Source organism: Phocoena phocoena, chromosome 3 (assembly GCF_963924675.1).
Source record: "Phocoena phocoena chromosome 3, mPhoPho1.1, whole genome shotgun sequence".
Taxonomy (NCBI): Eukaryota; Metazoa; Chordata; class Mammalia; order Artiodactyla; family Phocoenidae; genus Phocoena; species Phocoena phocoena.
In genome coordinates this window covers 7,689,987-7,710,916 of record NC_089221.1, presented here as the reverse complement: position 1 = coordinate 7,710,916, position 20,930 = coordinate 7,689,987, and the positions used below count along the sequence as shown (strand labels likewise).

General features: G+C 43.4%; 1 protein-coding gene across 1 annotated transcript in view; it reads left to right on the top strand.

Annotated features, from left to right (window-relative positions):
• SEMA5A (semaphorin 5A) overlaps positions 1–20,930 on the top strand; it is a 293,519-nt gene that overhangs the window by 184,885 nt on the left and 87,704 nt on the right. Inside the window, exon 10 of the mRNA XM_065873940.1 lies at positions 15,389–15,596. Coding sequence (XP_065730012.1) covers positions 15,389–15,596 — 208 coding nt within the window. The remainder of the gene's footprint in view (positions 1–15,388; positions 15,597–20,930) is intronic.

Here is a 20,930-nt window from a genome sequence, read left to right as displayed (position 1 = left end):
GTGTGTGTGCGGTACGCGGGCCTCTCCCGTTGCGGAGCACAGGCTCCGGACGCGCAGGCTCAGCGGCCATGGCTCACGGGCCCAGCCGCTTGGCGGCACGTGGGATCTTCCCGGACTGGGGCACGAACCCGTGTCCCCTGCATCGGCAGGCGGACTCTCAACCACTGCGCCACCAGGGAAGCCCTGCCTTTTGTTTTTAATACTCACTTCTATTGTAATATATTTGCATCTAAATTATCTTCCTATGGTGTAAGCGTGTGTGTGTGTGTGTGTGTGTGTGTCTTGAGGGGGGTGTATGGCACATGGTATAAGAGATAGGTGTGTCCATCCACCTAAGAAGCCAAGTTTGCAAAGGTCAAGAGTTGCATTCTATATAGTAGTTTTCCATTTTTAAGAAGTTTTTTTGGGGGGGAAGTTATAGACTACTATTTTAGATATATATCTTATGTATAAGGAGTAATTACATGGGCACACCAATTTACCCACCAGCCAAGTCACACAGCAGAGCTTCACAGGTGTTCTAAAGGCCCCCCTTTTCACCACCACCCCAAACCCATGCCCTCTTTCCAAAGTATTCACTACCCTGAATTTTGTTTTTATTATTTCCTTGCTTTCTTTTATAATGTCACCATATTTTATTCCCTAGATGACATAGCTTACTTTTATATGCTTTTGAACTTTAGGTAAATGAATCTATGTATATTCTCTTAAGATTCTCTTTTTAAAATTTTGTTCAACATTTTTTAAATTAACGATTCATCCATGTTCATGCACACAACTGAAGTCCCTTCATCTTTGCCACTATATACAGTTTTTCATTACCTGCCTGAATTTAAGGTAATCTTGTTGACTGGCATTTGGAGGATTTCTGGTCTTTTGCTGTTGTAAGTGGTGCTGCTACATCTGCCCCTGCATCCCTGTGCACATCCCCTGGAGCCTGAACCAAGAACTGTGTCCAGGACAGGGCTTCCCAATCATGGCAACCATAGAAAATGACATTCTGTATACGGCACATTGGAAAAATCAAAGTTACTTGCTACCATGGGCACCAACCCAGCAGGGCAGAGCTGCCCACACTGCCTCAGGAGTGGAGGAGGTCTATATCATGGTATATGTGTAACCTAGTCATGGCCCATGGGCTGGGAAGCTGAAGTTGCTGATTCACAGGGTACGGGAATCTTCAATTCTGCTACACTATTCCAGATTGCTTGCCAAAGTGTTTTGCAGAGCTCAGAGCTTCATTACACTTGATCCAGTTTGTGGCATTGCACAAACACATGTAAACTGGACTGTTCCGCAGTGTTCATTTTCTGGCTCCAACCCAATGCATCACCCTTCTAAGGAACATTTAATCCTACACGTCTGTGAGCCACGGTCCCCAGTCTTCCCCACTTTGGTCAGGACACCCTCCCTCCTTGACCTGCCCTCATTTCCTTCTCTGCTGGGTGAATGCACATTCATCTTTCAAGGTCCAGTTGAAAAGTGTAGACTTTCCCTTCCCCATCCTCTCCTCAAAGACTGGTTAAGGGTTTCTCCCTCTAGATCCGAGAGACACAGAGACTTGGGAACAATGACCTGGCTTGAGAGGGTCAGAAACACCCCACAGAGGAGAGGGGGAACTGGCCCTTGGAAGGTGGGAGATGGTTGCCTGGTGGAGAAGGTTTGGACAGACCTTCCTGGGAGAAGGCACAGTAATACTGATATGGAAAACCTGCAGATATAGAAAGGCATGGAGTGTTCTGAAAGGAGGAAGTGTTCTAAAAGGCTGGCATTGTGGGTAGAGAGACAGAAGGTGAAGCTAAAATGTGGGATGTGTCAGATTGAAAATTTTATCCTAACAAATGGAAAGGGATTTCAGATGCATGAACAGATTTGAGCCAAAGGGGAGACACAGCTCAGTTTTGGGATATGCTGAGTTCCAGTTTCCTGTGGTAGGTCTGACAGTCGGTTGGAACTTCTTCTTTGAGGCCAAAGAGAAAGGTTTGGATCAGTAACAGAGACCTCAGATTGGCTTTGAAGCTATAGAAGTGGATGAGATCATGCCTGAAGAAAGCATGTGAAAATCTAGCTCCCAAATAGCTTGGAAATACCATATGCTAACACATATATATGGAATCTAAAAAAAAAAAGGTTCTGATGAACCTAGAGGCAGGACAGGAATAAAGATGCAGATGTAGAAAATGGACTTGAGGACACGGGGAGGGGGAAGGGGAAGCTGGGACGAAGTGAGAGAGTAGCATTGACATATATACACAACCGAATGTAAAATAGACGGCTAGTGGGAAGCAGCCGCATAGCACAGGGAGATCAGCTCGGTGCTTTGTGTCCACCTAGGGTGTGGGAGAGGGACGATGGGAGGGAGACGCAAGAGGGAGGGGATATGGGGATATATGTATACGTATAGCTGATTCACTTTGTTATACAGCAGAAACTAACACACCATTGTAAAGCAATTATACTCCAATAAAGATGTTTAAAAAAAATAGCTTGGAATCTCAGCCACTAGTTCATAATTAGTGTAATGTAATGATTCAGGAAAATGACAAAATAATTTTCTCATTCCATTGAGTAGAGAGCTCTCTTTTTTCTTCCAAATTAATGATGCAAAATTACAAAAGTTCTTTGCATAGATTTTTCTCAGCCATCTCAGTCCACACCTAATGGGACCAGGCACAGTATAAATTTTACCACTGGGGTGAGAGGGTAATTTAGACTCTGTGTTCCTGCCTGGTGACTGTCAGAGAAGGGCTGCCGACTTTGCCAACTGGGTCGTTGTTTTGTAATTTAGATAGAGTAAATCTAAGGTAAGTTATTACCTTCTAGAAACTTGAATTGTCTCCTTAACAGAATGATGAGAGTTAGAATTAAGCTCTGGGGTTAGAGGAGAGCTTAGAAAAGATACCCAGAGGACTCTATCAGTTGCACTCTCATTTTAAGTGGAATGTGGTTTTTATTCACAGAAAACTCCACTGGTAAATTTCCTAAAAGCACCAGCTTACGATTTGGAGTACTTAAAGGAGTGTTTGGTTTCATTTTGTTTCTCAGTAAGGCAGTAGAGCTATCATCCACCCCTCTGCTTTATGTGCGGCCAGTACTGACCGAGGCAGGGAGCTTGCTCATTTTAGACAAAACTTGGGTAAGGATTATAATCTCTAAGCTAAACATAGCAATAAAATAATAATACTGAATTCTCAGATAACGCATCCTGCGTGCCAGGCACTGTCCAGGCCTTCTGCATAGATAAGCTCACTGCATGGCCCCTGGCCTGTGAGCTGGACCCCAGGGTGAAGGAGACACAGATGTGAGTGACCTGGAGACAGGAGTCTAACCTGGATCATCGGGCTTCAGGGTCCTCACATGGAACCATGTCCTCTGCTTGAGCATCTACTGTGTGTCAGGCACAGACACCAGTGAGATCACAGTGAATAAGACAGGCTAGGTCCCCCAGCACCTGACTACCTGGAATTTATATGCTGAGGGTGAGGATGCAGGAATATGGTTTAAAAATAATATTTGGGATAAAAGAATGTTGCATATAACTTATGACTAGGATGTTTAAGCTGGCTAACATATCTGTTTTTGAGAAAAACTAAGCCATTAGTTGAATCTGATAAACTGAGTTAATTAAAATCTCCTTTGCAGGCATACACTAGCCAAGAAGGCTTGTTTTCTTCTTTTAATTCCCTTTTACTATATAAATGCGATACTGAGCTCCCAGTGCCAAGACCAGTTTAATTCATTTGCTCAATTATGGGTTAAAAGAAAGAACTTTTGACACATATTAGCTGTCTGCTACTTTGGAGTCACAACTGGCTGAACTGATGAACTTTATATAATGATCTGTTGCTATGGTAACATGCTGCCCAGTGAGTGGAAGAGGGCATTGCATCATTACCTCACTGATAATCCTCAGAACAGTAACAGATGCAAACACAAAGTGCTTCCTTTTACTCTGCAGTAACTCTGGGTCGATGAGACAAACACGAAAAATGTCTCTTGGATACAACAGCAGAGAATCAAATAGAGTCAAATGCACAACTGGAAATAAGGTAATTCAGCTTCCCTGATTAGTGGCCTTGGCGTCCGCAGTGAATCTCCAGCCCTGTCACAGGCAACCATGGTCAGAACTGCCTGTCCCGTTCACAGGTTTAATTTCTGTACTGGATTCAGCACATGGCAAGTTGAATAATAAACATCCCTTTAAAATACAACAGAACTTAGAAAAGTAGTAAGAGGAGAACAGAGTCAAGATAAAAGATTTAACCGTCCAGGGCTTTGCAATAATCCTTCATTTTTATATCACATTTCCCTGAACTAGCCCTCTGTTTCATGGTGTGACTTTTCCCTCTCTTAAAACAAAATTTTTCTATGTATCCAGTATGTTACAGCTCCACCCTCTTAAGTGTTTTATTGCACCTTAGAGGAAATATATATTTATTCCAAAGTGTTTTGGAAGTGCTTCGGGCTGCTATACTCAAGAAGAATTGATTTCTCGGCCTCTTCTCGTTGTTCAGGGCTCTCAAGTCCATTAGAGTTGATGCCGCTATACACGTAGGACCATAGGACATGATGAATTTTTCTTTTAGTATTGTTTCATTGTTGAAGCTTTAATGAATTGCAGAAGGCTGTCCGATCATATACAAGTACGAAAAATCAAAAATTATTATTGTTATTTATAGCAGTAGTAAATGTTATATTGAGCTGATCATATTTCTTTTCCTTCCCTCTCCTTCTCCCTCCTTCCTTTCTGCCTTCCCTCTTTCCAAAAAAAACTATTTTCATGAACCCTCAAAATTTCGGTGAAACTAAAATTCTAGACATCCTCCAAAATGAAATTCATTATAATCAATGACCTTTCCCTCAAATATTGGAAAGCTCATTCCTGAGCATTCATTTAGTTCTAATTGTCCCCCAAAGACCACCAGGGTTCTTAGCATAAAGGTTGTGAACAAGGCTTCCACTATTTGAATTATTTTATGATGTTTATCAAAATGCATCAGTTTTCTATAATACTACGTGTTCTGTATCATCTCCTGCTGCATTTCTAGCCCAGGATCATATGTATAGGGGATTAAGTGAAATACATGACAATATTTGATAATACCAGGCTGTTACTAAGATGAATCTTATGTTGCAATCATACAAGGAAAAAAGAAAATTGTCTAACATAGTTTATAATGCCTTTGCATTAGAATTTGAGTCATAATATCTTAGGGAAATGTGGAAAAATAATTTGCAGTCCAGTTTTGAAATTGCTTTGAGCAAATTATCTGGGTGACAAGATCTTCTTACTCTTGACATGGAGTCCCTCTGATAGCCTGCTCAGGCTGCCTTAACAAAGGTAACAGAGTACTGCAGATTGGGTGGGTTAAACAACAGAAGTTGATTGCTTACTGTTCTGGAGGCTAGAAGTTCGAGATCAAGGTGTTGGCAGGGTTTATTTCTTCTGAGACCTCTCCCCTTGCCTTGCAGATGGGCATCTTCCAGACGTATCCTCGCATGTTGGGTGCACAAGTCTATGTCTTAATTTCCTCTTCTTATGAGGACACCAGTCACATTAGATTAGGAACCACCCACATGACTTCATTTTCCCTTAATTACCTCTTTAAGGGCCCTATCTCCAAATATAGTCACATTCTGAGGTATTATGAATTAAAACTTAAACATAAGAATTTTGATGGGGTACAATCCAGCCCATAATCATCCATATTTTATTATAAGGTATATTTCATACCAAATGAGAGATTGCTATATTTGAACATCCCTATCAAGATGCAGAATAGAATCTTGCTTAAACTATTGAATCCATGTTAATTAGCAAACTGATCGCTGAAATTTAGAGAAAGACCAGCTATTTTCCCCCAAAGTCAAAAATATAGTGAATTTTCAACCACTAATAACTGAATTACATCCATTAGAGTTTATATTACATACAGCTTACATCACATAAAGCAATTAGTGGTTAGAGAGTCATTTTTATTGTAAAAGTTTTTTGTTTAAACCAATATTTTGTCACCTTAAATCCTCTTTTTTAAAAAAAAATAACTGAAATAGAATATTCTAGGCATTTTTCATCCATTTATTCTCATGTTTGCTTCCTGAACTTGAGGAGATGAGAGTCCCTAGCCTGGTAGAGAAGTCAGGTCTGTCCTGGCACCACTTATATATTAGTTACGTGTGTAGGGAATTCTGGGATAAGATAAGCAGGTCTGTAAATCATAGCTTAATCTTTGTCTTGAATAACCACTACTGCTTAATACACTGTTTTATCAGACCACCTGATCTTTTAAGAAACTTATCAGCCATACTATTACTGATGCACCGTTATAAGGATTGTATATTATACTTTCCATATTTTCAAAACAAAAATACCTTCAAAAATTTAGAAACCAGCACTTGATTGATATGCAGAGGACCTAAATTTTGGCCCAATCGTCTGATCTTTGGAACTCAACCTTTCTGGGCTTTGCTTTCCTCACCTGCAAAATTCAAAATATTGCTGTAGGTTCCTTCCAACTCTAATGTCCTACGATGGTTGAAATTTTAGTTTAGAAATCATAATGATGGTAGATGATTTGCAATTAGAGTGCCCATACCAATGGGATCTCTCGTATACTCCCCCAAGGACTTATCTTGGATTCTGAAAATTGACTGAATTAGGAAAATAAAAGTGGTCTGTAGTTTTCTATTTGTACATCAAGTTTACATCTATGCTTCTCTTTCCTTGTTAGCTTAATTTTGGTATAAATACATCAGTATTTTTTTTTTCTTGTTTGCACTGTCTTTCATATGTTGATTATCCAGGCTGTGAACTATGAACAGTCTCCTTGCCCTCACCAGTTCTGTTTGGGAGGGCAGTCAGGGTCATTGGTTTTCTCAGAAAAGTGATACAGAAGCTCTACTCCAAAAGAGTAGGGACAAGCTTAACCTCTAATTGAAGGAAATCTCTACAAAGAAAATGAACAAAAACAGAATCTTCTTTAGTGGTTGTGCTTACTTTGTGGCAGTCCATATGGTTCTGATATAAGCTGACAATAATTGCATTCACTCTCACAGGACATCTGTCATTTGCCTGTGGGCAGATTACCAGCGGGTGACACAGATGGCCAGGTGAGGCGTTAGGGACCAGGTTCTAATATCAGGGCTACACTCACTGGCTGGACACCATGAGCCTTCAGTTAACCTTTGAGGGCCTGCATCACCTTACCTGCAGTAGGAGCTCTAGTGCAAGAGTTCTCAAACGTTTGTGGAGATGGAACCTTTTGTTCAATTATTCTCAGCCCTTCCTGCTGGAACTCTTTCTTCAGTGGAAATCATATGGCAAGGCTAAATATGTGAAATGAAGCTTGCCATGTTGTGGGTTATGAAGCTGTTGCCCGTTTCGGGGAGTGGTGGGCACCTGGCTCTTCAGGGCAGTACTGGGCCACCTCTCTACATCTCTAAGCTGTCCAATACCATAGCCATAACCTGATGTGACTGCTGCACACCCAAAACGTGGGTAATCTGAACTGAACCCTCATTTCAAAGACTTAGTAGAAAAAGAGAATGCAAAATAGCTCAATCATTTTATATTGATTACGTATTGGAAGATTGTACACTATTTTGGATACATCAGGTTAAATAAAAATTTGTAATTAAATTTAGTTCACCTGCTCTTTCTTTTTTCTTTTTTAAATGTGGATGCTAGAAAAATTTTCAATTACTTGCATGGATGGTGCTACAGTTCCGTTGGATGACGCCAGTCTAGACTCACTCTGTGGGCTCTCGCCTCCAGCCATCAGTGCTCGAAAGTTTTGTGGGGATTCTAGTCATTGTTGCTTCCTCAGGTCCCATGTGCAAGTCGCTCTGTTGCCATGAAATGCGTTAGGAATGTGTCCGGGCAGCTTTCTTTACTACCACACTTTGCTCTAAGAACATTTTTTCATTGAAACCAAAATATATTTTTTCTGCAGAAAAACATACATTTTTGTTTGTTTGGTTTTGTTCTCTTTTTAAAAATTAATTAATTAATTAATTAAATTTAGTTTGGCTGCATCGGGTCTTCGTTGCTGTGTGCGGGCTTTCTCTAGTTGCGGCAAGTGCGCTTCTCATTAAGGTGGCTTCTGTCTTTTTTTTTTAACATCTTTATTGGAGTATAATTGCTTTACAATAGTGTGTTAGTTTCTGCTTTATAACAGAGCGAATCAGGTGTACATATACATATGTCCCCATATCTCTTCCCTCTTGCGTCTCCCTCCCACCCTCCCTATCCCACCCCTCTAAGTGGTCACAGAGCACCGAGCTGATCTCCCTGTGCTATGTGGCTGCTTCCCACTAGCTATCTATTTCACATTCGGTAGTGTATATACGTCCATGAGGTGACTTCTCTTGTTGCAGAGCACGGGCTCTAGGCTCACGGGCTTCAGTAGTTGTGGCTCGTGGGCCCTAGAGCACAGGCTCAGTAGTTGTAGCACAAGGGCTTAGCTGCTCTGTGGCCTGTGGGATCTTCCTGGACCAGGGCTCGAACCCACATCCCCTGCATTGGCAGGTGGATTCTTAACCACTGTGCCACCAGGGAAGCCCTGGTTTTGTTCTCATTTTACTTACTCTTCCCCTAAGCTGCTTGGTAGCTCATTAGCTATAGGACGTGCACATATTTTGCTGTGGGTTGGAGGTCGTGGAGCAAACTTCAGTGTTTCATGGATCGTTTCTTGTGGTTGGAATTTTGCGGGGGATTTCTTCATGTCCTTTTCAAGTAACCCTCCAGTCTTCTGATAAGTTTTATGTAAATATTTCTTCCCCAGAAATCACTTTTAAAATTGGATTTATTACTGTTGCATGTGACAATGTTCCAGCTTTACCTTAGTATACCATTTTGTTTATGACTTTTGCTTTTTCCTTTGGTCATTTTCCTAATGGCTCAGAATACTGAGGTTGAACTGAATACCTCTCTTATTACAATAATCCAATTTTGCCTCTGTGTTTTCCACCTGCCGTCAGATGTGCCTCTGGTCTTCCATGACTTTATTAGTCACCAGCAAAAATCAATATTAGGAATTGTTTGGACCTACAGTCTGATGATTTGTGCCCAGAAGAGTTCTCATATCCCTGGCAAGCACTTCGGTGAAGCCCTTCATTTGTTCAAGGTCTGGTCTGGTGACGGTGCCTTGCATGGCTGTTGTTTTGGGGGATAGTTGTGCCTTTCTCTTATTCCCAGAGATACTACCTTTTAAGTGTACATACAACTTCTGTTCATCCAGACATGTTTGATCTGGCTCTGCATGCCTCATTCTTTAGATAGATGGTGTAAGGGAGCACGGACATCAGTCACTGTGTTTGCCTGTCTTTGCCTGGATTGTGGAAAGGAATGTGGTCCTGGTAACCAGGAGGCCCCGGTGCTTTCTGAAGCAGCTGCTGACCGTGTTTGTCCTCCACGTGGGCAGCTTCCGATGGATCAGGATGTTGCCTTCCTTCTAACTACCTCCCAACTGGCTACGTTTCATGACTTCCAGAAGATTTCATGGAATAAAAAGAGTATGCAAACAATCTAAATATAACTACCGGGCTTCCCTGGTGGCGCAGTGGTTGAGAGTCCGCCTGCCGATGCAGGGGACACAGGTTCGTGCTCCGGTCCGGAAAGATCCCACATGCCGCGGAGCGGGTGAGCCGGTGAGCCATGGCCTCTGAGCCTGCGCGTCCGGAGCCTGTGCTCTGCAACGGGAGAGGCCACAACAGTCAGAGGCCCGCGTACTGCAAAATAATAATAATAATAAAATAAAATAAAAATTAAAAAATAAATATAACTACCCTTTCCTAGGTATCACACTGGCTTTTTAATTAATGTTTATTTGGGGTCCATTGTTACTTTCTCTTGTTCGTTAGGATTGACGTGAACCTCCATTTCATGTCTGACTCCCTTACAGGATTTTAAAAGTACAGTTCATAGGAAATAGATATCAGATCTCCTACTCTCTGGAACTCAGTTTTCTCATCTGTAAAGTGGGAATACTCATGCATGTATTTGTCACATCCTCACCAGCTTGCTGAGATGATTGCATGAGATGTGGATATAATAAGGCTGCCAGATTTAACAAATAAAAATATAGGATGCCTACTTTAATGTCCATTTCAGGTCAACCATGAATAATATTGAATTGGATGTACTAATACTAAAAAATTAATGGCTTATCTAAAATTCAGATTTAAGTGGGCATGCTTTATTGAATCTGCCAACCCCTAAAGTATAAGCATGCTTCCTGTTCTGCTGAAATTAGGCAAATATAAGTTCTTCAGCACAATATTTACATTTTCATGTAATTACAACTATTCATGTCTTTCAAATGACAACCATACTATATCAGCTTTCATCAGCCTGAAAATGAAAAATCTTGCAGTAGCTCTCTTTCACGAATACCTGTGGTTTTCAATTTTAGAGATAAACTACAAATATCTGACGCTCAAATGTGTGTCCATAACGTAATTAGTATTTCACATTCTCACAAAAAGGTGAATATTATGAGAATTTGGGCCAAGGCGGTGCCAGCCCCGCGGTTTTGCTGTCAGCTCCGATTCTGCACTTCCAGAAGCTCGCTCTCCTTCTCTCTCCTTGGGGAAGTGATCTGCAATTGGCAGGAAGTGCCAATTTTCTCTTTCCTTTCTGATCTCAAAACTTTACAGACTGCTCGAGAAGGTTTTCTGTATTTCTAGCACTGATTGTTTTCCTTCCACTGACTTTGATTAGAGTATTGAGTTTCAGGTGTACATGGTTTTATTTTTCTATGGCGCATTTTCAGAGCTGATATTTTCTCAGCTGAAACCAATGAAAATGATTGTTCTCATTCATATTTAGTTTATGACGCTTTTAGTTGAACTATTTGGGAATTGGGGAAATACTGTTTCTTGTTTCACCTTCACACTGACTGATCTGACTGGTATCGTACCTCTCATTAAATGTTGCAATGCAAAAGTATTCATCAGGAGTCTTTTTAGCAAACGTACAAGTGATGATGACATTCCCATGACAGCTGCCTTCCTTCCTGCCTTCCTTCCCTCACTCGTTAGTTCAGTCTCGCGTCCAGCACATATTTATTGATCTCCACAGGCCACAGTGGTGGCCGCTCTGCAGGCATCAGAGGACAAAACTGATAGCGTCTGCCCTCATGGAGCTTAATAACGGCAAGTGTAGAAGCCACAAAACAACTAAGTTAGTAGTTAAACTGTGGCAGATATTATAAAGCAAAGACAGCAAAACATAAAAGCACTCTGAGGGACCTCCCCAAGTCCTGCTGTTCTGTCCTCTCATATGAAGTGGATCTTTGTTCCTTGCTTTCTTAGGAGCCAGGCTCTGACTTTCTGCCTCTAAAAGAAAAAACAAACAAACAAAAAAAACCACGGCTTTGCCACATCCTTGCTCTGTTACCAGACCAAACTTGGGTCCATTTGCCCACATGCAGTAAAGCTGATTTACTGACACCAGCTTGGGCTCGGGCCTCACATGGCCCATGGGTGACTTGGTACCGTGTTGACACCTGATGCAGAGGGTCCGAGGCGGGAGAGGGGTGTGGTCGTGCATGTGTCCAGATGCTCACGCCAGAGACAGGAGCGTAGGGTGAGTGTTCTGGGGGCATCCAGGTGAGAAAGGTGTTCTACACTAAGGTGACAGTGTGTGAACAGTGTGGCCAAGCTGCCGGCTGAGGAAGGGCAGGCGTCGAGGGAACAGAAGGAGGCTCCTGGGGTCCGGATGTGCTGACCCTGCTGCCAACAGAACGGGGAACTTCACGAGGCTCCTCACGTGATCAGGTGGCTCAGAGTGAAGAAGACCCAGCAGAGGCGTAGATGGTGGACGAGCACCTAAGTCCACGCTGAGTACCCTTCTCTGAAATGCTAAGAAGTCCTCTAGTTTTGTTAGATCCCAGTCAGCTGGAAAGTCAGATACAAGGCGTGCAGAAATACACATTGAGAAGTTTTGATCAATGATGGTTAGCTCTTTTAAATCAAATGATTAAAGATCTTTGAAAATTTGTTTTTTCCCCGCACAATTGCTTAAGAATTCAAAGTGCGTATGGGCATATTGGCGTTTGAATTGTTATTGATTGGTTTCTCAGAGTAATGATCCATCAGCAAAATAAATAATAAACAGCCAGCAGTCTCTGTGCACCTGTTGAATAGGATTTAGTTCTCTCACCCATGTTTCCCTTGAAAATAGCGCGGTAACTGTCAAAAGATGACGGTTCGCCACCTGGACTCTCGCCTCTTCTGGCCCTCCTCACTTCCACCCCTGCATTTCTCTAAAATGTTCTGTTTTATCCCAAGAGTCTCTCTTTTAAAAATTTTTATTGGAGTGTAGTTGATTTACAATGTTGTGTTAGTTTCAGGTGTACAGCAAAGTGAATCAGTTATACATATACATATATCTGCTCTTTTTTTTAGATTCTTTCCCATATAGGCCGTTACAGAGTATTGAGTAGAGTTCCCTGTGCTCTACAGCAGGTTCTTATTAGTTATCTTTTTTTTTTTTTTTTTTTTTGCAGTACGCGGGCCTCTCACTGTTGTGGCCTCTTCCGTTGCGGAGCACAGGCTCTGGACGCGCAGGCTCAGCGGCCATGGCTCACGGGCCCAGCCGCTCCGCGGCATGTGGGATCTTCCCGGACCAGGGCACGAACCCGCGTCCCCTGCATCGGCAGGCGGACTCTCAAACACTGCGCCACCACGGAAGCCCTAGTTATCTATTTTATATAGAGTAGTGTGTTTATTCCCAAGAGTCTCTACTTAAGATTCATCAGAGCCTCGCAGCTCACTGGATGGGGGCAGGCCCTGGCTCTTAACTTCTGTCTTGGACTGCGTCCTATTGTCGGGATGTCCCAAAGGGCAGCAAAGGCTCTGTGCCTGTCACTGGTCCACAGGAGGCTGGCACTTCCGTCTGCCAGGGGAGACCTCCTCTCAGGGTATTGGGGCTGAGACACTACGCTGAAGTCACCTTCCCTGAAGCTGCCACTTGTTCCCATCCCTGCCGTGGTGCCGGGCTCATCTTTGATGTTTTGCCCCATGCAAACAGGAAGACCCAAACATCACTGGGTTGAATTTCCCGCCAGCTGGAAATTGTGGTCTCCAGGTCAAAATTAGATTGACTTACACAGTAAATACATACAAATTGTTTTGCACACTTTAAGTGTGAGCATTTGTTAAAATGCTGCCTTGCTGCGTAGACTTCCCCTGCCTCTCTCTCTCCCCCCTCCCTCTCCCCGTCTCTCCCTCTCTCTCTGTTCCCGCCCACTCCCTTGCTGTGCGTTCACAAACACACACTCTTCCCTTAAAGATGACCCAGCAATCCCACTACTGGGCATATACCCTGAGAAAACCATAATTCAAAAAGAGTCATGTACCACGATGTTCACTGCAGCTCTATTTACAATGGCCAGGACATGGAAGCAACCTAAGTGTCCATCACCAGATGAATGGATAAAGAAGATGTGGCAGATATATACAATGGAATATTACTCAGCCATAAAAAGGAATGAAACTGCATTATTTGTAGTGAGGTGGATGGACCTAGAGTCTGTCATACAGAGTGAAGTAAGTCAGAAAGAGAAAAACAAATACCGTATGCTAACACATATATACGGAATCTAAAAGAAAAAAAATGGTTCTGAAGAACCTAGGGGCAGAACAGGAATAAAGATGCAGACGTAGAGAATGGAGTTGAGGACACAGGGAGGGGGGGAAGGGTAAGCTGGGACGAAGTGAGAGAGTGGCATGGACATATATACACTACTAAATGTAAAATACATAGCTAGTGGGAAGCAGCTGTATAGCACAGGGAGATCAGCTCGGTGCTTTGTGACCACCTAGAGGGGTGGGATAGGGAGGGTGGGAGGGAGACACAAGAGGAAAGAGATATGGGAACATATGTAAATGTATAACTGATTCACTTTGTTATATAGGAGAAACTAACACACCATTGTAAAGCAATTATACTCCAATAAAGATGTTAAAAAAAAAAAAACAGGTACTATATTTTTAATCTTCCCAGTATACATAGTTATCCTGTTTATGCTTGAACTTTCTCAAAAGTGACATGTTTCACCAGCTAACCTAAAATAAAATTAAGCAGTGGTTTACTAATACTGCATACATTAATATATGCATAATTTTATACACTGTTAGATGCATAGTGCTTATAGCAGTCAGTTCATAATCAATAAATGTTCACTGGAGATGTTTCGGATATACTTTTCTTAATGAACTCAGGATAATATATATCCACCTAGGTATTTTCTCTCTAAATGTAAACATCCTTCGTCTCTAAGGACTCTCCTAGGAATGAAAAACTGGAAAGGTATTTAATGTCCAAATCTTTTGTGAGATTAGCAGATTGATCGGAAGCCTTGAAGCCAGAGGTTCTTGATTTTATTTCCTTTTTTAGATGACTTGATAGCCTCATTATCTGTGTTTACAGAATAAGGATTACAACGTTTTGAAACTCAGATCCGCATGGGTTTTATGAAGTCAGTGCCTTCAGGGTTATCTGAGGAGCTTGTGGACGGCTTTCAGAAGTGCTTCTAGAGGGTTGGGTCTCATTCCCTGGACTTGCACACTGGCCTTGGGGGCCTCAACACAGCGCGCCAAGGACAACAGCACGTTTCAAGTCTGGGTCCCAACCCTTGGGGTTGGCTGCACCATGCCACTCCCTGGTGGAGAGGACCCTTCTCTGTGCCCATCACAGCCACTCTGGAGAGTCTTTGTGGCTCCAGGGACTCTAGGACACTTGTCCTCGGGCAGTGCTCACAGCCAAAATAAATGAGCATAAGGACGTGATGAGCAGAGAAGCTCGAGTCGGGGGGGGACCGAGTCGGAAATGGATGTTCATTAGTACAGGAGAGAAGAAGCCGTGGAGCTGAGACCCAGAAGAGCATCCCGCAGAACAAGCTCGGGGGAGAAAGAGAGGAAGGAGGGGATCTAGACAGAAAGGCAGAGAAGGATGTACTTCCAGGGCAGGAGGGAAGCAGGTGGTCCTCTGCTCCCTGCATATCTGCAGCTGTCCATCATGTGGGGTCTTCTGTGCTGCGGCAGCAGGGTCAGCTCCTCTGTCTCTCACTGAGGATCCAGGGATTCCTCTCACTTGATGTTCTCCAGGGGATGGTGCAAAGCTGGCTGCGTTGAGCCGCAGTGAGCTTACTGTGCTCTGGGTCTCTAGACTTGCATCGGGACCAGGCAGCTCGTAGCCAAGTGGTTCTCGTCCTTGGCTGTATGTCCGCGCTGCTGAGAGCTGGGAAAACACTGGTGCCTGGTCCCACATACAGCGGGGCTAATTGAACAGTGCAGCCAGGCTGAAGAACCCTGGTGGCTCAGCTGGCGAGTGGCTGGTGCGACCCGTTGACCTCACTTTCTTCTTTCCCTGTCGTCTCTGCAGATTACGGCACCATTAAAAAAGTGCGGGCGCCCCTGACTCAGACCTCGGGCAGCTGTTTGCTGGAAGAGATGGAGCTCTTCCCCGAGAGGCGGCCAGAGCCCATTAGAAGCCTGCAGATCCTCCACAGCCAGAGCGTCCTGTTCGTGGGTCTGCGGGAGCACGTAGCCAAGATCCCACTGAAGAGGTGCCAGTTCCACCGCACGCGCAGGTAGGGCAGCCCCAGGGGACCATCCGGCGTGCTGGCGCCCCTTGTCGAGGCGCCACCAGGAGAGAGGGCACAGGAGCCCCGAGGGCTTTCAGATTTCCCGTGGTTGAATGGGATGAGGACCTTAGCATCCTTGTGAATCCTGCATCCCAGGATGCAGAGAGTTCTGATGCGAACCAGGCTGTTGTGATGACAGTAACACATCAGTATCTGTGGGGGAGCAGCCACTGTGTAACATCTGTGAGCAGATGTCAGGATTAAAATAAATTTTTCAGTGCGTTATAACATTCAGTGATGATGCCCATATTTGCTGTTCCTGAATTAATCTGCTACGCACACATATTTTTTTTTAACCTGGCCACTAAAGTATCTTAAACCTCACTTTCTCATCTAACACATGTGAATTGCTGTAGAATCAAATGGGAAAATAAATGTAATGTAAAATGCAAATGGGCAAAATGGGTATTCTTATGTAGAAGGAAGGTTTTTATGTTTAATAAAAATCGTTAGAATATTCCTTTCTAGATGATTTTAGACAATGAGGTATATAATGTGATGCCTCCCTTGGTATCAGTGTTGAGAAATAAATAACCTTAGGGACCTCCCAACTAATAATGATTCTGTTGTGATTAATAATAACAAGTAGTGACATTGATTAACAACTCTCTTTTATATAACACCTTTTCCCTAAATTTAACCAATGGCTGCTTGAAATTTGTTCTGATTTGTGTTTCCTGCAGGACTAGCCTAGGGCAGGAATTATTCTAGCCCAGTTGCTGATGGTTCAGTGGGCGACAGGGAGGGTTGGGGTCTCGTTAACAGGAGTGTCACAAGTTAAATGAAGCTGGAAGGGCACCTGTCCTCCAGCTCCAGCCCAGCATGCTCTGGGGGGACATGACAGGGGATAACAGGCAGGAAAACAGGCCTGTGCCATACACAGGTATTTCTGGTGCTGAAATGGGAGTTTCTGGTTTGCAAAGCACGAGGCAATTCACCTTTTTCCTGGTGCTCTGCTAGCTCAGCAACTTGTAAGTGCAACTTAGGCAACTAGGTCCTGCATCAGGTCAGGGAGGCCAGGCATCATCTGTGCACTCCTGTCTCCTAGGCAGCTGCACTTGAAGTTCAACCATGAATCCACAGGCATCAACCACCACCAGGCCCAGCCGCCCAGGAGGAGTTGACAGTTCCCCCTTTTTCTTTCAAGGAGAATAAGCCCCTTGCCTGTCTTTATCAGGCTCCTGGGAGGACAAGATTTACAGTTATATCTAGAGCTGAATCTCCCTGCTGTTTGCTTGTCCACTCACTCAGAGAAAAACAGTGAGAGATGATGACTTTATTGTAAACTGATAGACTGTGGTCTTCTGTGTGCTCACACCCAGAGTGGGTTAGTTTGTATCTGACCCTTAAATATTCCATTAGAGAAAAGAAAATCTAAACATTTCAACCCAAGAGTTTCTCTGGATTTCTCCCCATGTTTCTCTATCTTCATCTTATAGAAAGATAGGAAGACCTCTCTAACACTCATTGCAGAAAAAAATCCATTTTTAAGGAACTGGTATCTACGTGACCAGATCTCTTTTTTATAAATTATGGAGAAAGATAGTGTGGGTTTTTCTTTTTCTGGACAAAAGCAATTTTAACTTTCAAGAAATATGCCTAAAGAAATACACGGCATAGGGACAGGATAACAATTGAGTAACAATAAGTACTCATTTCTTTGTTAAATATATTTTTCATAGTACAATGTAAGTAATTTTGTTATCAGAAAATCATTTTTATAAATGAATTTTGAAGTGTTTAGAAGAGAAATTGAGCTTAACTAAATTACCTGTCTCCTTCAAAATCATATTCACGTTGTTCATTTTTTTGAATATCTGTTTTTCAGAGGCAATGCAGTTTGATATCAATTAAAATGCTTATAAATGATAACAGTTGATACAATTTCCCAAGATTCTTTTACATGTCTGGCACTGTGCTAGATCTTATCCCCACTTTCCTTAATCATTACACCCTGACAGTAAAGTCAAGTATCATGTCTATTTTCCAGATGAGGAAATGGTGTCTGGGACTTCTGGCATCCTGCCCAAAGTCACATAGCTCATGTGATGTGAAACCCAGGTTCAGAGCCGGACTTTCTGACCCCAAGGCCCAGACTTTATCTTTGGTTCATTGTGTTGCCCCGGTACAATGAGGACATCATGCTCAGTGGTCAGATTTCAGTAGGGACGAGCCTTTTTTTTTTTTTTTTTTCCGGTACGTGGGCCTCTCACTGTTGTGGCGCTCCCGTTGCGGAGCACAGGCTCCTGACGCGCAGGCTCAGCGGCCGTGGCTCACGGGCTTAGTTGCTCCGTGGCATGTGGGATCTTCCCGGACCAAGGCACGAACGTGTCCCCTGCATCGGCAGGCAGACTCTCAACCACTGCGCCACCAGGGAAGCCAGGGACGAGCCATTTGATGGCATTTTTCACGGTGTTCTTGCGAGCCAGAGCTAGTTAGTACCAGGACAGGCTGAACTCAGGTGTACTGACGAGTACTCCCAGCTTCTTCCCATTAGTGCCTGCCTTATCATGCCTGCCACCAGGCTGGGTTAAGGAGACCAAAAAGAGGTTTTGTACCCCTGGGTTACTGTAAAATGAGTCTCCATTCTCTAGCTGTTCTAGAGGTGACCCTGGACCCAGGAGGGGCTGCAAACAGTGCACGCCTGCGCCATCCACACTGTGCACACATTGAAACTTGGAGCCAACGGCACAGTGTCTTTAACTTCCCGTAGCTGTTTTCCTCGGAAAGCTGTTTGGAAAGAACAATATTTTTTTTTTTTTTTTTTTTTGCGGTACGCGGGCCTCTCACTGTTGTGGCCTCTCCCGCTGCGGAGCACAGGCTCCGGACGCGCAGGCTCAGCGGCCGTGGCTCATGGACCCAGCCGCTCCGCAGCATGTGGGATCTTCCCGGACCAGGGCACGAACCTGTGTCCCCTGCATCGGCAGGCGGACTCTCAACCGCTGCGCCACCAGGGAAGCCCATGGAAAGAACAATATTTTAAACATATATCTCAGTTGAGTTTGACCTCAAAAACTAAGCAGAAAGATTTTGTTTTGATTTTAACCTTTTTTTTTTTTTGCACAATCCATTTAAGAAATAGCATGGAAAAACTATGCAAATAATAAAGCAGCTCATCAGGCTGGATGGTGACTTCTGGGGATGTCGAGTGAGAGAGAAATTTTACCTTTCCTGTGTATCCTTGGTACTCTAAGACCTACCACACACATGTGTTAGTTTCATGAAATGAATTAATATTTGCTGAATTCTGAAGAATATGGGAATCTGGAAAGGGCTCCATATGGGTACAGCATGTGAAATGGAAGGTAGGTAAGCTGACACCACCCTCACCTGAGGCCGGTGCCCAGCCAGGGGCTCCCAATAGCAGCGTGAAAGTGGTAAAATGTCTTCATAGGGATGCACGAGGTGAAGCAGGCAAGAATAGCCACTAACTTAATTCCTACTGATGTAAGTACCAATATAAAGTCATAACTTGCCACTTGGAGGAAAACAGACTGGCCAAGAGCTGATAGAGGTCTTATCTCCCTGCTTCAAGAAGAAAAGAATGATCACAGGACTTGAGCTGCAATAGTCACGTCCAGAAATCAAGCTGTTATTCCCCACACACACCCCCGCCAAGGAAATAGTGTAACCTTCAGTTAGTCTGGCTGATTGAAGCTCCTCAGGCCTAAGGAAAGGAAAGCTCGGGGAAGTGGTGGTGGAAAGGCTTTTGATTTAGACTTTAAAACCATTTTAAGGACAGTGCATTAATTAGATCAGTGGGTTGGCAAACTTTCTCTGTAAAGAAAGAGACAGAAGATGCTTAGGCTTCCCAGGCTATAGGGTCTCTCTTGCAGTTGCTCAACTCTGTCCTTGTAGCATGGAAGCAGCCACAGACCATAGTGAGTGGGTGTGGCTATGTGTCAGCAAAAGGCACACAGGTTCATCCGGCAAAGGAAGGATTCACTTTTAGATTCAGTCAGTTTATTACTTATGTAGACAACAAAAGTAAGAGCAGAAAAGGTGTCAGCTACCCAGATCCCTTATCCCACAGATGACACCAAAACAGAAGAGGCCAGATGACAATGCACGGGAGAACTCGGACCCCACGCTGCTGAGGAGCTGATTCTGTGCTGCGGTTTTATAGCCTGCAGCTGCATCCTAGTAGGGGCGAGAGTAGGGGGCAAAAAGCCTTATACCTCATTAGAACCCAGGAGGCGATGAGAAACCATCTCCTGACAGTCTCCCTGGAGCACAGGGAGGTGGGAGGAAAACAGCTTTGTAGCAGGCACTCGTAATCCTCCCATGCGCGTGATCGAGCGGGTCCCAGGGCGCTCTGCCAAAGCTTAGCTTAACTGTAGTTAAGCTTTCCCTATGTGGAGACATGAAAAGCCACCAGGGCACCAGGGCCAAGCATTCGCCTACCCTGTGTTTCAGTAAAACTTTAGGGAGCAGGCTGGATTAGGGCCATGCACTGTCATTTGCTGATTCCTGAATTAGATTATTATCGTGTACGCCTTTTGAATGAATGAATGTGCCTTACATCATTACATACACTAATTTTTTAAATTGGGTGTTAAATTACATAAATTAAATGTTAAATTACATAATTTAACTCTAAACCCTAGTAAATCAACAACAGAGAGTTTTCTACTCTTCAGACATTCATATATTCTTTAGTTTTTGTTTGACACCCACCACAATTCTGAGGTAAGATAAGCCTATCAGCTTGTAGTGTTAACATTTTATAGATGAGGGATCAATCGGAATCAGAGAGAGAATGTCCAAAGAATCATCAGTCAGAGAACAGAAATTAGAATTCTTCCTTCAGCCTTTGGGAATGTGAGCTCCTGAAGGCTGGGCATTGTCTTTCCAGGTTCCTTACAGCCTTCAGCATGTGTCCAGCCTGAGACAGGCTCAGGAAATACTTATCAAATTAACAAATGGATACTCTGCCTCTCCCCTTTCTGTTATTTTTCTTTATAACCTAAAAAGAAAACCTCAATTCTTGTGTAACAGTAAAGCTCCCTTTACAGAAAAGTGCAGTGATATAAAACATTAGCCAAAGGATTGAAAACCCTTAGTCCTTAGGTGTTTCTTTTATTTTTGCTTTGCTGTAAAAACTATTTGGAGAGAGAAGAAAAGCTGGAAACTGGAAGATTCATAGCCTGTATATAACATGAGACATGGCTTCTAAATTTTGCTTTATAAAACTGGAGGGAAAGAGGAAACCATTAAGAAAAATACGTTGGCTCCATTTGTGAATGGGTGTCTAGTCATTCTTAGTTCAGTTAGCCTGTA